Raw genomic sequence first — 17,500 nt, 5'->3', positions numbered from 1 at the left:
TGACAAGGGTCCAGTAACTCTGAAGCTGGTCCTAGTGCCAATAAAAAATGAAGAGGGGTAGTAAACTCGGATAGTGCCAGTAAAAATAGAAGAGAAGTAACCCCAGATAGGTCCTTGACACCTGAAGTCTTTATGGAGGGAGATTCGCCTTCCAAACAATAAACTAACTCTCCTCTTCCCTCTCCCCTCCTCTCCATTTTCCATATACTTACTAACAGGTGTTTTCAATAAACGTAAGCGTTATGTTAAATGTTCATTTATTCATTTCCTTAGCTATTTATATCTATTTCTCATTGTTTTCTGTATGTAAAACTGTGTTTATTCCCTTTAAAATGTATTTTTTAAAGATATTTTTGTGGTTCTGGAACATAGTAATAATATTTACATTATTCCTTATGAGAATCATTGTTTAGGTAATCGTATGTTTTGGTTTTCGTGGGAGGTTCTAGAACGGAATATGTATACAAATCGAGGGTCCACTATATATATATATATATATATATATATATATATATATCTATATATATATATAATATATATATATTATATATATATATAGTGGCGGGGTGGGCTAAGGCTTCACTGCCAGTCCTGAAATTGAAGATGTCAATGGTTCGTGCCCGTCAGCCAGCAATTCTATTGTCGCCTAAGAATTCCCCTTCGGTTAAGCATATATGAAAATATATTAATTCCGAGGTAGAGCGAATTAGATATTAAAGGACATTTGTAGCGAGATATATGGTTATGAATCACGGTAATGTGATATATTTTCATATATGTTTAACCGAAGGAGAATTTTTTTTTAGGCGATAATATATTTGCTGGCTGACAGGCACGAACCATCGACACCTTCAAATCCAGGACGACAGTGAAACCTTAGCCCTGGATTTGAAGGTGTCGATGGTTCGTGTCCGTCAGCCAGCAAATCTATTATCGCCTAAAAAAAATCCCCTTCAGTTAAACATATATGAAAATATATTAATTCTGAGGCAGAGCAAATTAGATGTTAAAGGACATTTGTAGCTCGATATATATATATATATATATATATATATATATATATATATATATATATATATATATATATATGGAGGTCATACCGACATAAGTGCCTGGACATCCGGACATTGGGCATTTGAAGTGCCAGATCACATCGTCTGTTCAAAGGGGTCACATACTGGCAGAGAGGGATTGTTTCTTGTAATAAGGTCTTGAGTGTCCTGCCGCGTCCAGGAGGGTGCCCTCAAGAATCGTGCACTAACCAGCCGCAATACAGGCATCTCCCGCGACAGTATTATTTAGAATACACGAATAATTGGGAGGGTTCTCGATCCACGTCGCCTGTGCTTGCTCGAAACACTATTTATTCAAGAGCAGAAGCCATTAATGAATACTTCGCAAGAGGTCTTCCTGCTCCCAACTAATGTGAGGAGAAGTACTGCAAATGCAAGCAATACCTTCATGTCCAGTGAAATTCTATCCCATTGCAAGACAACAACACCAACAAAGACAATACTGAAGTAGAAGCCTGGATAAATACCAGCAATGATGCTAGCCATCGGCCAATCAGAATTCTGCCCGTGGTGATGTCACGCAACCCCATGATGTCACACAGCAGTCGACCAATTAAAATTTGGCACGCCGTGACGTCATGCAACTCCGAAAATCAACCAGATTGCAACAGTGCAGACATCAAATATAGAAACTGGATTAAAGGCAGTTCCAAACAGCCAATAGAAAACCATCTCTGTGCACCCATTTTACCATTTTACATAAATGTACGTCCCACTACCCACAGTTGGAGTTTACACTCCGTGGAGTTTTCCAGTGCTCCCCTACAGCTGTTATGTACGACATCGTGCCTCGTCAGCCAGTGACAATTATTTTTACGCTGTTTCTCCGACGTTAGTGTTTAGTAATAAGTGATTTTGTTTAAAAACAAATTCATTCAGGTGAACAGTGAAGGAAAACATTGTCCCTGGCTCTACTCGGAGGAAAATCATGGTGTCTGACGATTTCGACTCTGAAATCACAATCTCGCATGACATGCTTCTGAAATCCCAGCAACTGACCATAGTGCAACTGTGGAGACATCCACCTTTGATGAAGTAGGATCCTGGACATTAGTCCAAAAGAAAGAAAAAACTAAGTACCAAGGTTAGCAACATTGCTTTTCCACATCTTCTAAAACCTGGAACGAAAAATTCAAACATACATCTTGGAAACTGCCTAAATTCAAGGTAATACCCTCTGACATGTCTTATGCCAAGGTAGCTGCCTTAGAAAGAGCCAATCCTTCACTAGTCATGATAGCTAGGCCAAACCTTAAGGGTGATCTCACAATCACCCCTAAAATCAAGAAACCGCTGACTTCTTGAAGAACACCACAGAACTCATTGTGCTTGACCCTGCTGAGAGCCTTATGAAAGCGGTCTGCAACTACCACTCCAATTTAGAAATCATTCCCCTTAAAAATCTTCCAACTATCATGTGTACTGAGAGGTGTATCAGCACCAAGTCAAATCACCCTACTCAAAAGGTGTTATGCACCTTTAAAGGACCCATCCCTTCTCGGGCCAATCTGGGTATCTGAGGATTCTTCCCAGTAGATGGATATACCCCAAAACCCTTTATGATGCTTCAAATACCAATCTTTGGACACTATCAGGAGCAATTCATAGGTTTTGAAACCTGTGGCATCTGCAGTCTTCGGCACTCTACTAAGACTTGCTTAGATAATTCAACTATTGCATGCTGCCCCAACTGCAGAAGAAATCACCATGCCTGACAAAAGAAATGTCCCGCCTAACTCCATTGCATTTTCCCCATGAAAGGTAAGGCATATGTACCTCCTCCTCCCCCTCCTGCACAAACTCCTGCCAATCCTTATCCTCCCTTTCCCAACCCTCATCCTCAAAATTACTCTCCTCTTCCAAAACCACCACAGAAACAACTCCCCTCCCAAGCAACAACAAACTCTTAATATCCCCTCCCAGCTTACTCCTCCCTACCTATCAGCCACCTGTCCCAACCTATTCCCTGTAGGTCAGTTCTCCACAATTCTTCACTCTCTCCCTACATTCCATCTTATCATTCTCATCCTCCCTGACTGTCTCCTCTTCAAAAACTTACAACCTGGTCTGCCCAACACCTATTACTCCTGCGGTGCACATTCATGAAGAAGGAACAACCCAAAACCAGAGTGGAATTTCAACCTTCATCAAGTCATACAATTGATGACCAGTTTCATGTCAGCCTTCTTTCCTGTGGTGGATATTACCTTACCATCTGGTCTACAGAATATATATAAATCATCTTCTGCAGGATGTTTGCACATGTCTACAGGATTTCTGCAATGGCATAACAAATGCTGCAGGAGTGTCCATGCCAAAAAAGAAATATTCAACCACAAACACAAACTACAAAGATGCATGGCACTACAATTCACAGATAAAGGAAATGAACAGAAGAGTCAACCGAGCGAGGGAACTTTTCAGAAGACACAGAACGGATTGTTTGCACACCATACTGACGAATGTCTCAGCTCACTCTGTTCTATCTGAGGAAGTTAGACTAGAAGCCTGGTATAAATGGTGCTGACTTGTACACCATCTAACACCCATTGCCAATCCCTGGAACTGGTTCAACAAAGTCTGGTAAAAAGAATATCATAAATATCCCTCACTTTAACCCAAAAAATAAAGCTGACAGAATTACACAGCACTTTGCTGACGTGACTAAGAATGTCAACCTTTCCCTGGTAAACCAGAGTTGCCTAAGAGTTTTAGAACCTCTCAGAAGCAGGAGCAAACAGGAATTAAACTTGGTGTTAAAGAAAGCAAAGGATATGGCACCTGGATCTGACCTTATAGCAGACAGCATGCTGAAGGATACTGGAGAAGCTGCAAAAACTGTATACCTTATTCTGGTTAACAAAATGTATGTTAAAAAAGTCAGACTTAGGAAATGAAACCAGCAGGACATAAATCCAATCCTCAAACCAAAACAACCTGGTACCTATAGACCTTAATTAGCTACACTAAAAAAGTAGCAGAGAAATGGTTCTCAAAAGACTACTCTGGAAAGCAGACCCTCTACATCTTATCTATGCATACAGGAAGAGAATCGGTATTCAAGAATGCATAACAGATTTCCTACCCACTGTAAATGAAAGAAATGTCTTAATCATTTTCTTTGATCTTGAAAAAGACTATGAGTTAGCAAATTCTACCATCATACTCTCTTTTCTTATTCGAAAAGGCATAAATAGCAATCTTTTGGTAAGTACACAAATATACACACAAGATCGATAGCTACAGTTTTTTCAGGGAACATACCCAGAGTTCATTTAACTTGAAAATGGAACACCACAAGGAGGTCCCTTTCACTTCAATGTCCTCATGGAAAATCTTGCTACATTGAATCTGCGTAAAGGAGTAAAAATCTTCATTTATACATATGTTTTCTGCCTGGTGTGCCCACAGCAACCAGGAGACATTCAACTGCAAAAATCCCAGGGATCACTTAACTTGATCGAAGAGAGTTGCAAAGGACTTGGCCTTAAAAGCAACACCAACAAAACCAAAGACATGGATTTCAGCCACCCATGTCCACCCAACAATATCTCCATCATGAGCGAACCCATTGAATGGGTTAATGATTTCATGTACCTGAAAGTTAATATCCCCTGCCAATGAAATACAGCATCTGAAGCAGAAAGCCCAGTGTCGTTTAAATGCTATGAGAATTACTTCACTTTGCCAAGGAGCACCAAACCATCTCCTCAGAATGTTCTACATTCAAACAACCCAGGCTTAAATAGAATATGTGGCACCTGAACTCACAAAGATGTCACATTTACAAGTTTGCTTACTTGAAGTAATTCAAAATAATGCAATGAGAATCATTGCAGGTGCTCCAATGTGGACAAGACTGTCTTCTATTAAGAGCAGAAACTAACCTTCTCTCTCTTCAGTCCAGAGTGGATCAAAGGAATGCTCTTACCATTTCAAATCCTTGAAAACCAGTAGAGACTGCCAATTGACAACAAAATAACAAGAATCCCAAATTTGCATGAAGAATTAAATCCTCCCAGAAACCATATAGGGAACCTCCTCGCTACCCTGAGAGGGATAAACATGCAAAAAGAAGCAGCTGCTAAGGAAGAGACACCCAGCAGCAACTACAATGAACATCATCCATGGGTCCCTGTTCCCCTCAACTTTCACTTCACTCCGCTCCAAACTAATAAAGCACTTTGCCTACCTAGACAACTCAGACAAGCTCCACAAGAAGCCATAAATAACACTCTTGCTTCTAATGCCTACCACAATGATGATTCAGTTAACCGTAATGTACCAGCTGCAGCTGCAGCAATAGTCTCCATATCCCTAAAAAGCAGTTGAAGACTACCCAACAATGCCCCAATCCTACAAACTGAACTTATAGCCATCCAAAAAGTGCTAGAAGATTCTCTAAACCAAAAAGGGAACACAACAAACCACACAGATTCAAAGTGTCTGATTCCCACTATAAAGGGTCAATCACACTGAAAATGTACACATACTCACCAGTATTAATGCTGCTGTCATTGCTCATCAGAGCAATGGGAGGCAAGTTACATTAAATTGGATCCCCAGTCACATAGGAATTTAAGGAAATGAAGTGGTTGATCAACTTACTAAGAGTGCACTGCAATGTGATACAATCAGTATTACCATCAATCAGTCTCTCATACAAATAAAACACAAAATTTTTAGGTAATACGAGAATGAAGCCCACAGCGAAATTCGTCAAGCATTTTTCCAAGGATCCAGGTCTGCAAAATACCAAATTACAAAGGGTTTCTCTTTCCAGATATACTTCCAGAACACTGGCTGTCATCATGAGTCAACTACGGCTAGGATATCTGTGCACCTGGCAATTGATTGATGCAGAAGACAAAGCATGCCCGCACTGTGAACAGGTATTTGACCAACCACTTGAGTATTACCTAATGCACTGTCCTGATACTTTTCCTCTCAGGCAGAATTTTACAGAGGTTCCTCCAATAAGAACCAAATTAGTAACACACATAATTGAAAACATTAAAACATTGTCAGCTTCCCTCTGCTCCTAACCAGCACCAGGTAAACAAATTGGACCTTACCAAATACTGCCTCAGTGACACCTCCCTCACATTCATATTGCATTTATCTTTATCAGATATCATAAGAATCTGCTCAATGAGCAGCTCCTTGATGGCATATAGCCATCTAAAGTCTATGAGTAAGTCTCTGATGACATACAGCCATCTAATGTATAGGCAAAGCATTTCGTCCATTCATTATTAGCACTCACCACCAAAACAACTGCCATTATTCTCTTACTTTCTTTGTTAAGTCAACTAAAACCGTACTCCTCTCCCTCTAAAGCCCTCCCTTCCTTTGCTGTACCTTCTGCTGGCACCGACATAGCGCACCAGTGAAGAGAGCAAAGTTTCAAGTGACCTCCACCACTTCATTCACCCCAATCTCCCAAGAGAACTTTTATTCCCAGCCTTTCTCTCAAACTAAAATTTCCTCCCTTCCTCCCTATGCTCTTCTATTTAGGGGGACTTGCTGCTATACCACTTGCTCTCCCTCTAATGCTTTTCATTCCAGGCCCAGTGGTTAAATTGAGCTGAGTGATATACCTATGGAGACATATATCAATCACCAGTTACGATCTACTGTTAAGCAAGAGTCCGTGCCAACACAAGGATAGCTAAATCTAACTACTACTACTACTACACCACCCACAGTCCCTTAACCCACCTCCGCCTGAAAGGGTTCCTTGAAGAGCTAGGCGAAATGTCAAGGCAGACTATTTAAAATTTTCAAAGTATTTCATATTTTACTAAACACACAATACAATCAACTAATTCTACGTGGTTCAGACATAATATTTGAGTTACTCCGCGAAATAAACTTAAATATTTTAGCTATCGCTGCTTTGACAATGCCTAGCATTGTGTGTTATCCACCAGTCTTAGTAACAACGAGAAAGCCTTATCAGAAGAATAGAGAACCTCTAAAAAAACCGGTGCAACTGAAGCAGCAATAATAATAATAATTATTATTATGCTTCGGTGGATTCGAGCTATTTATTTGAATTAGGTGGTTTGAGGAGGCTGGTACCCTATTTTCTGTTAAGCGCTGCTTGTGACGTCGCGTGTGATGTCATCAGGGGAACGGCTTCTGGTTGTGGCTATCTTCTCCCTGGGCGGAGCCTCATTCTCATCAGCGATGGTGGAGGTCATCTCGAAGGGCGTGCTTCTAGGCCGCCCTCAGTGCTTTGATCACCCTCAGGATTTCGAGGGACGTCTTCTGGGTGAACGCTAACTCTTCGATCACCATCGGGGTCCCTTTTGGTGTAATGGTTGTGGAGGGGAGTTTTCTGCTGCTCTCCTGACGGCAGTGAGAGGAGGAAGGTCTCTCGTGTGTCATTCATACTGGGCTTCTCCCTCCCGATGTTCAGCGCCTCTGGGGTTCGCAGACATCGTATATCGGGTGCTTGGTCGAAACTTTCAAAGTTCCCGACGATGTCGCAGCATCGGATCCTTTGGTAATGGTCAGTTTTTGCATGGTTATATATTATACCTCCCTGAGCGTGACAGGAAATCCTCTTGGAGAGGTGCATCGACGTCATCGATGTAAGTTCCGTTGGTATCCTCGGATTGGGTCAGACTCCTCAAGCCACGTAATTGCAGTAATAATAATAATGATAATAATAATAATAATGAAGTATAAGTTACCTTGGAATACTGTAAAACTATCAAGCCTGTTAGAGCAATCTTATATTCAGTCAAAAAAAAATCAACACCTGCTGCATATTTTTTCTTTCGCGAGTAACAATCACGTGCACGACGTTTGCACGCAACGATGGAAAAATAATGAAATCTGTCAATACTTCTCGAGATGTACAGCAGGACATTTGGATGTTCCATGTTGTTGTGCAGTATAATAATAATAATGAAAACCTGTAATATTCGTGGGGTGGATGGTTTTGGTATATTGAGCTAATAGCTGATATATAAGAATTTACTTTGTTGTTTAATGATAATTATAATCAAGTAAGACGTAGGATGGGCTTAAAGTAAGGATTCCCAAGTCTAAACGGAGATAAGCGTCAAAAACAATGTTTTCTACAGATGGTCCACAGCTCAGCCAAATTCCAAATCGCGTAATTGTGCTTCCATTAGTGGGATGGAAGATTTAAGGAATGATGTGATCAATTTTATACTAAGAAAGACAAGCTCTGAATGTAAGTTATGGTTATTTGCCATTGTTCGTATATTTTGCGCTGTATTTCTTTATTTCAATGTTTGGTAACCGTTGCCAGTAATCAGAATGCAAGAAGGCCCTCAGAATGTTAGAAATAGGAAAAAGGGTAAGCTCCGTTTATGGAGCTCACTACAAATAAGCACTCTTAATTCATTGTATACGTAAAGAGCTCTCCTCCAAAAGGAGGTCTGTCATTTTAGGTTATGAAGTAAGGAAGTTATAAAAAATAGTAAATTTTATCTCATTTCTAACGTCTCTATAACGCAACTGTAGATGGAAAAGCTGAATGCTAAATGCCCAAAGGATTCCAGTAGGAAAAGCAAATCAGTGCTGAAAAAGGAATAAGAAGCCAAGAAAACAATGGATATGAGAAGTAACAACGAAAGGCAAATGAGACAAACTTATACAATAGAAATTATGAAATGAGGAGACTTCCGTGAGTCTTCTCAACAAAAATGCATTTGCACCCCGTTTTAATGTCTGATGATGTCGCTAATGATTCAACACATGAATTGTAAGACGCATTTATATTTTTGTCCAGTAATTTCGTATGTTAATCAGCAGCTGAGGACAAAAACTGGAACAATATTCCAAACGCGGTACAAGATGAAAATAAAACTTTTCCATGGCTGACATAAGCTCCAGAGATCTTGGAAGGCATTTTTACTTTGCCCATTTCTTTGTACAATTGGCAGAGAAATAAATCGGATGCTTCTAAAAGGTGAATTTGTTATCAGTGATACCTAGAAATTAAAATGAGTTGTATTCCCTTAAAGAAACACTATCTATAAAGATATATGTCCGAGCGCGTGTGTTAAGGGATTGGTGGCGGATGAGGCGGATCAAATGTCCAAAGTCCAATAGACATATTTTGAGATTTATTGCGGTTTACTTTCATCCTCCATGATTTGCACTATGCACTAATTCTAGTTAAACCTCTATATTAAGCGATTCAACATCCCAACTCAGTGATTGGATTAATGCAAGCAGAATAGTGGCATCTATGTAGCCATCAAGCCTGTAGTTTTCAAGGGCAAACTAGATATAGAGCGTAAGTAGCATAAAAGGAGGTTAAATTCCTGTATTGACAATCATACCCATCAAAAACTACTTTCTGTATGGTATCATTTCAAATTTCAATAATGCCACTTAGCTATGCTGTCCCATCTCTCACGTGCCTTAGTTTGAAAACAAAAGCCTAATGATTAAGATGGTCAGAAGGAGAACAGCAGTCAAGACCGATGAGGCGATCTTCACGAACAGCACGTAAGGATTTCTAAACGTAGCTGAGAATTGAAACAACTTCATCCTAAGCACCTAGGTAGAAGTATAAGTCAGATAGTAAACTATGGAGATAATGGTTGGTTTTTGGCTAAGGCATACAGGTGTTCTGTCAAGAGATTCTCAAAAACTTCATACAAAAGGGACTTATAGAAATAGGAGGTTATCTGCACCGAGTGAGCTATCGTTCCCGGATTTTACTAATTTAGTAACATTATCAACTCTCCAACAGATAAAAAAAGGAAGAACACTATATTCTTATTTACACTTCCGTAATTTCATTGGTCTGGAAAGCAAAATTAGTCACTTTGGCTTCAGAAATACAGCAATGAAGAATTCTGAGTTTCTTATCAAAGTGTTGACTGTGAAACCATTTTCAACTGAACAGTTTGTGATGAAGCCATTTGGTTCATATAAAGGAGGCGCTGTTGAGCGTGCACCAAAACTTGCAGATTTGAGAGCAGCCCACCCTTTATTGTTCTTGTATTGTACAGAAATTGGTTTATGTTATATTCGAATTATATTCATTTCCAGATGAAGCATTAACTCTCTTGGCCAGAAGTCTTCGATATGTAAAATCATTTTTGTTAAATCAAGTCTGTTCCTTTTCTAAAAAATTATTAGCTTCTTGCTTATCAATTGAACCTCTAAGCAATTACCAAACTTGTGAGTAGTGTCATTAATAATTTGCTCTCTACTAGATTAAGAAGTTAAGCTAAACGTTCTTCGGTCAGGGAAATAGCAAATAAAACAGAATCCAAACTTTCTTTTGGGGGTGGAAATTGAAATCGCTAGCATGCACAAAAATAAATAAATAAAAAATAATAAATAAAAAATAAATAAATAAAAAATAAATAAATAAATCAAATAAATAAAAAATAACTAACTAAATATAATACATAAAATAAATAAATACATACATAAATAAAATAAATTAAAACAAAATAAATTAAAATAAAAAAGGCCTTTCCCTCACCTTCTAATATCTGCGCCAACAAGTCAAATCTGATATGATCTCAGTCTGGATTTCTTTGAGAAGTACAGAACATTTTTAAGTTATTTGTGAGTAGTGATACCTGTTCGTAAGATAATAATAGTAACAACAGTAATAAAATTATTTCGTTTTATACTTGCATTGCAATGCTTTTGATTACATTATCATCTCCTAAATATATGAATAAAGTTCACCTTGACTCCATAATTCTAAAAATTAGCGCATAGATTTCCTTTATTTACAGTTTTTACAGCGTGCAACAATCTGTGTTTTAATATGACAAAATATCAGGTTTTAGTAAAGTATAAATTGTGAGAAGGAATACCCTACTTTTGATACCTCATTAAGTCTGGATAAAGTTTCTACAAAATTCTCTTAACATTTGTTACCACACCATCAGCTTACAAAGTTATACATTATAGGAAGAAAAGCAATAGTACAATAAATTATCTAAAGACCATGTTATTTTATTCTTAAAGAGTACCTAAACTCAAATATCCTCTTATATTAAAGAGCCTAAAATCACTGTAATGGGCTGCTCTTCAGAGCAGTGAACCTGCACTAGCCTGAGGCCTTCTTATTCTAACGTACCCACAGTTGGGTCGGTTTCGCTTAATGTCAGCTCTGATGCACCTATAGCGAATTCTTCTAATCACTAGTAACCTGTTACGCTCCTGTTAACTGAAACATCAACTGTTAACTCCGTGGCATCCACTGGTAACTTTTTTACGGATATTGTTAACTCTGTTACACTTAGTGTTAATTTTGTTACCCCTACTGTTAAGTGATACGCCTATTGTTACCCTTCTGAAGCTAAACTGTTAATTCTGTTAGACCAACTGCTAAATCTGTTAGACATACTGTTAACTTGTTAAGTCTGTTATGCATACTGTTAATTGTTAACTCTATTTAATCAACTGTTACTTTTGTTATGATTGCTGTTTAGTCTGTTATCCCCAAAATAACTGTTAAGTCTATTATTCTAACTGTTAACTCTGTTATGTCTATTGTTTATTCTGTAATGCCTGCTGTTATATCAATTATACATACTGTTAACCTACTGTTAATTGTTATGCAAACGGTTAACTGTGTCATACATACTGTTAACTCTGTTACACCTCCTTTAACTGCTGACCCCACTATTGCCAGTTAATTCCAACAAGATGAGGCCCTAAAGCCAGCAGATTAGCATCTCCTGATACCTAATGTTCTGTGGGCCATCTCACAATTCTTCGTGAAGGTGATATGTCACTTACAAGTACATATAAATAGCGTCCCATTAGAATTCTGGCACCTTGTTCTTAAGCTTCTTCAGCTTAAAGCTGACATGTCGATGGAAAAGCCATTTGGCCAGCCATCGATTAACTATTATAGATGGATTATCTTAAAAGATTTTCTCCGATAGGGGGATGGTGCTAAGTTGATTACTTTTGTACTAATTTTAATTTCTTCATGGGGGGATATATTGTGGTTACCTAATATGATTTTCTTACTTATCTATATGCAAAAGGGTTGGGATTGTTGCACAAGAAAAAATTATGCATGAAATTTCCCGAAAATCTAACCAGGGATTACATTTCGAGAGAGAAAAAGTTAGAGGAATGACCATTTTGAACTGCTCTGTCTTGATCGGGATTTATTTCTTTAGACAGAGTGGGGACTGAGTCATTTACCTTCTCCGCAAATTGAGTAGAAGGACTTATTACTAATGGTTTGACCTCATTATCTTGCTTTAATTTGAGGGTATGCAAAGATTTTGAATGGATTATTGTGGTTGCTGGACATGTTCTTCTATAAGCAGATGGAAATGTTTCCTTTTCGATTGGATTCGTTTGTCTCTCTAGGTTATCCATTTCTGTCGAGTTGAAATGGTCGACCTTGTTTAACGGAGTGAGGACTTTAAATGGCAAAAAAAATGCAATTTACTTTAATTACATGTTCTGAGATGGCTGAATAAGTGAATGGATACATCATTTCACTAAGTGCGCCTTCCTTAAACTAGTAAGTGTTTTTTAAAGGCGGCGGGGGGGGGGGGGGGGGGGGGTGAAGGTGCGGGCGGCATTCTGTTCAGAACTGATGTATGAACATATGATCCCCAGTGTTTGCTGATTTTTCCGCCTGGTATTTTTCAAACTTGTTCACACTATTTCATTTATGTCAGGCAAAAATTTTATCTAGGTATCTCTGTAATATGTGGCTTTTTTAATTTCCCTATTGAGACAATCTTTGAAAACAAAAACAAGAAGAGTAGAAGAGAGAGCAGCTATTCACCGTATCTTCAACATGAATGGAAACAAATCCTTTGCCAGGATGGACTTTATCAAGAGAAAATCATGGCGGACACAAGCTTGCAGATGGTAGTCAAATTATATAAGAACGTAATCAAGAGGCAACCACGAAACCGCAAACCTAAGGAACAGAGCTGGCACCACAAGGTATCGATCTGTCAATAGGGTCTAGCACCTCGGATCCACCACGACCGGGTATGACCGCTCTATCGAAACACTACGCAGCTTGAAAGCTGACTGAGGACTGTAGCCAGTAACTTTTTTGAGGTAGTATTTAACACTGTTAGATATTCGCAATACATAGGCTTCAACACAAATGGTGGTCTAAATTCACTATTATAATTGTAATTAGGATATGCCCTTTCAATCATCAAACAACTCTTCGAAGAATTAGATATCGTTATGTGAAAGTAAACAACAGGTTACAGGAAAGCATATTGAAATACTATTGAAACTTCCATCAAACAGGCACATATTCATGATATATGATATATATATATATATATATATATATAATATATATATATATATATATATATATATATATATGTATATATATACATATATATATTATATGCATATATATATATATATATATATATATATATATATAATATATATATATGTATATATATATATATATGTATATATATATATATATATATATATATATATATATATATATATATATATACACGAGTGCGTGTGTATGTTCTGTTTGATAGAAATTTTCAATAGTATTTCAATATGCTTTTGTGGGGGGAAATAACTTCAACGTGTCTCTTAACACACACACAGTCTAGTCTCGAATGACAAAATTTCTATGTTCGTATGGGGACTACTGAATGTGGGTCTCGCTCTAAAATGGTTGTGACATCAAAGCATTTGGGAACTGGGTATTATTAAATTTTAACATTAAATTACTTTAAACACGAGGGGGAAAGAGAGTGAAATTATGATTATTAATGATTGTCAATTGTACTGTTTCAAACATTAAAAATCTCTTAATGTGAAAGATGTGACTATTAAATAACTATTGGAATAAAAGAGTAACGCCAATTTTGAGATTGACATCATAGAGAGATCGTAAGCAAAGGTTTGGCACAGAAAGTTCTCGAAGTACCTTACTAAAGATTGCACAGAATTGGCAACTATCACGTGATCATAAGTAAGACAAAGACTGGTCCGATACAGGAGATGGATCAACAACAACAACAACAACAATAATAATAATAATAATAATAATAATAATAATAATAATAAAACAAAGATCATGCGTCTTCGAGTGATGATAGATACATCCGCTCTGAATGCGCCTCAGTGGCGTGGTTGGTTTGGTGTTTGCTTCTCACCTCGGTGGTCGCGGGTTCGATTCTCGGCCATTCCATTGAGGAGTGAGAGATGTGTCTTTCTGGTGATAGAAGTTCACTCTCGACGTGGTTCGGAAGTCACGTAAAGCCGTTGGTCCCGTTGCTGAATAACCACTGGTTCCATGCAACGTAAAAATACCATACAAACAAACAAACATCCGCTCTCACGAATAAAGCTAACTTCTCTCTCTCTCCTATCTCTCTCTCTTTTCACTATATGTTCTTTCTTAACTTTAAATTATGCTTTTGTGTATTCTGAATATACATTACTTGAACATATCAATTCTAAGTTAATCTTAACATGGAACCTGAACATGAAACATACATTTTACAACATTGCATACAAATACTGAGGGAAAGTTACACTTTACAATAGCATACACACAAACACATACACACACACACACACACACACACACACACACACACACACACACACACACATATATATATATATATATAGATATATATATATATATATATATATATATATATATATATATATATATATGCTTCAAAACAAATATGCTAAAATAGACCTACTTAGTATGTATATACTGTATGAAATATATAATTGTGTATCATGTATTCTGTATAATAAAACGAAACAGCCAAATTTGACCAAGAAAAAAATATAACATTTTTTGCTACAATGTATGAGTACGAACTATGGAACACTGACCAGGGGTGACTTCCTCATGTGCGCCTTCTCAAACTGCGGATGCAGATGCGGATGTGGATGTTACTCGCAATACTAATACTGATACGGATACAGATTTATAAATATGCGCGTGTGGATGTGGATATCTGATACATCTCTACTGTCCATGTGCGAATGAGGAAGATGAATGGAATGTGTATGTGTTCAGGAAGAAAGTCTTTGAACCTGCTGGTTTGAGTTTATTGCTTTATAGCTATGAAATATGGTTTGTAACGAAGCCAAAAATATTTAATTTAGCAATACAATCAAACATTGAGGCATATTTTATACTTTCGAGTTAATACAATTAATGAGGAAATTTGCACTTGAAAAATTGATGTTAGAGGGGGTTTACTGTTGCAGGTTAATATGTCTGACAACGCCTCGAAGAAAACCTGGAGCGCTCAGGCAAAAAATGACATATGATTAACCTGCAACAATAAACCCCCTCTAACATCAATTTTTCAAATGTAAATTTCCTCATTAATTGTATTAACTCGAAAGTATAAAATATGCCTCAATGCTTGATTGTATTGCTAAATTAAATATTTTTGGCTTCGTTACAAACCATATTTCATAGCTATAAAGCAATAAACTCAAACCAGCAGGTTCAAAGACTTTCTTCCTGAACACATACACATTCCATTCATCTTCCTCATTCTCACATGGACAGTAGAGATGTATCAGATAACCATATCCACATCCGCGGATTATCCGCATATTTTATAAATATCCCCGCTGTCAAATATCTCTATGGGTCTCTATCAAATAAATGGCATATTAAAGTCTAGATAATTCATTTTTAGGAAGCAACAATCGAACCATCTGAAAAAGAGACCATAATTATCAGGCACTGAAATGCATCAATAAGTGCAATGGATAAATGTCCTATAAATCTTTTCTAATCGTGTCTCTACACTTCCTCATTCACAGCATCTAAAATCAATGTCAATGTGCAAAGTTTTCAGTCTTTCTTTCTATTCTACTTTACCTTATCTCCATGGATCTCCAAATACCTCCTATGGCCTGGTTTCACACTCAACGTCTGTCGTATAATTCCCCATTAATTAATCACCTCACTATGGATTTTATTCCATTCTTTTGCTCTAATAAACATATGCACTTACACCTACTGATGGACATATGAATGCATGCGCGCTATGGATTCTTCTCTGTTCCGATGTACATGCGCTTTCCATTTCCCATATAGCTGTCTTATCTAGTGCACATATTGGTGACGTCACGTAGCCGTTTCTTCTTACGTCATGATCACCTGATCTCTCCGCTATTCAGGTCATTTGCGCATCCGTGATCTCCCTCGTGCAATCGGATGTGTTTATGAAATTTGTCCTGTGGGAATGACTAGGGAATTCGCTGCTTTGCACATGTCTTATACACCAAACACTTTAGGTTGGACTATTTTCATGTCTCTGCTTGACACTCAGGTTATCGACCCTACTTTATTTCATTTAGTGTGCCCATTTATACATGGATTCAGTGCCCTGTTTCAGTGCTCGGTCACCTAGCTTGTATGCACTCTTGTCACATACTACATTGGCTAGTGGTATATACTAGTTCATAATGTCTTTTAATTTTCCACATGATTACTGCCACTTCTGCTGCTGGGGTCTTCCTACCCCATTGGCTGCATCCAAATTTGATAGTCTTTGCAATGCACATTGTGACCATCATTATTGCCACTATAACGGCGATTACTGGAAGTGTGTAGCGTTCTGCGAAGAAAAATTCGTCCTCTCCATTATCTTCTTGTAGTGGAAATGTAATTGACTCCGGTGTAGGCGGAACTTTAGCCACCCCGTAGTACCCCTGTAGGTGTCTCCTAACACCGTCGTTGATAAACTGTGGATTTGTCGTCTTCCAATGAAGGAACCGTAGCCGCCTCCTCATTGCTGAACTTGAAATAATCCATGACTCCCTTGCAAGGGCTTCCTGACACGCCTCGTAAAATTATCGTAGATCTCTGGTTTGTCTCTTCGCCTGTGTGAAGACCAAACATCTGGCGCAGTAGATCCTAAATTATTTTCGTTGTCACCACTCGGTGTGAACTTGGGAATGCTCTCAAGTCATCGTGTGTCTGTGTTTCAACATGAATAGGTTCCAACTGACCCCCTTACAAGTCTATGTATCACTAGAAATAAATTCCTACTTTTACACACGAATCTGTCATGAACTAACATGCCAACCCCATAGTCAATTATTTAAGACTGAAATTCCCCACTAGAATAAATATGGTCTCTATCCACAGACCCCTTTTTAAAACTTCCTAGGAGAACTTTTGTCACTGGCTGACCACTCACAATTAATCCCTTATCTGACAAGTACACCAACAAAACCCCATAATGTTTATACAACATAATCCCCGTAATGTTTATACAACTAACCTCCATGAAGTACAATGTTAACTCTCATTTCTATCATACGTATCGATGAATTCTAACTGCCTCTTTACAACAGAAACTCTATGTAAAAGATGCCATAAAACCACTTAATCCTGATTACGGGTTTCCCCTTATAAAAAATTAATAATCCAACTCTTTTCTCAC

At 37.8% G+C, this 17,500-nt stretch overlaps 1 protein-coding gene across 5 annotated transcripts in view; it reads left to right on the top strand.

Annotated features, from left to right (window-relative positions):
• Positions 1–17,500, top strand: part of LOC135201058 (uncharacterized) — a 167,585-nt gene that overhangs the window by 70,036 nt on the left and 80,049 nt on the right. The window contains exon 1 of one of the 5 annotated variants that reach the window (XM_064229916.1): positions 5,806–5,965. The exons of the other annotated variants lie outside the window; for them this stretch is intronic. Coding sequence (XP_064085986.1) covers positions 5,931–5,965 — 35 coding nt within the window. The 5' untranslated portion in view covers positions 5,806–5,930. Of the gene's footprint in view, positions 1–5,805; positions 5,966–17,500 lie in introns of those variants that run through there. 5 annotated transcript variants of the gene reach the window in all.

Source organism: Macrobrachium nipponense, chromosome 27 (assembly GCF_015104395.2).
Source record: "Macrobrachium nipponense isolate FS-2020 chromosome 27, ASM1510439v2, whole genome shotgun sequence".
NCBI classification, from domain to species: Eukaryota; Metazoa; Arthropoda; class Malacostraca; order Decapoda; family Palaemonidae; genus Macrobrachium; species Macrobrachium nipponense.
The sequence above is the reverse complement of the archived record's forward strand: the minus strand, read 5'-3'. Positions and strand labels throughout refer to the sequence as shown.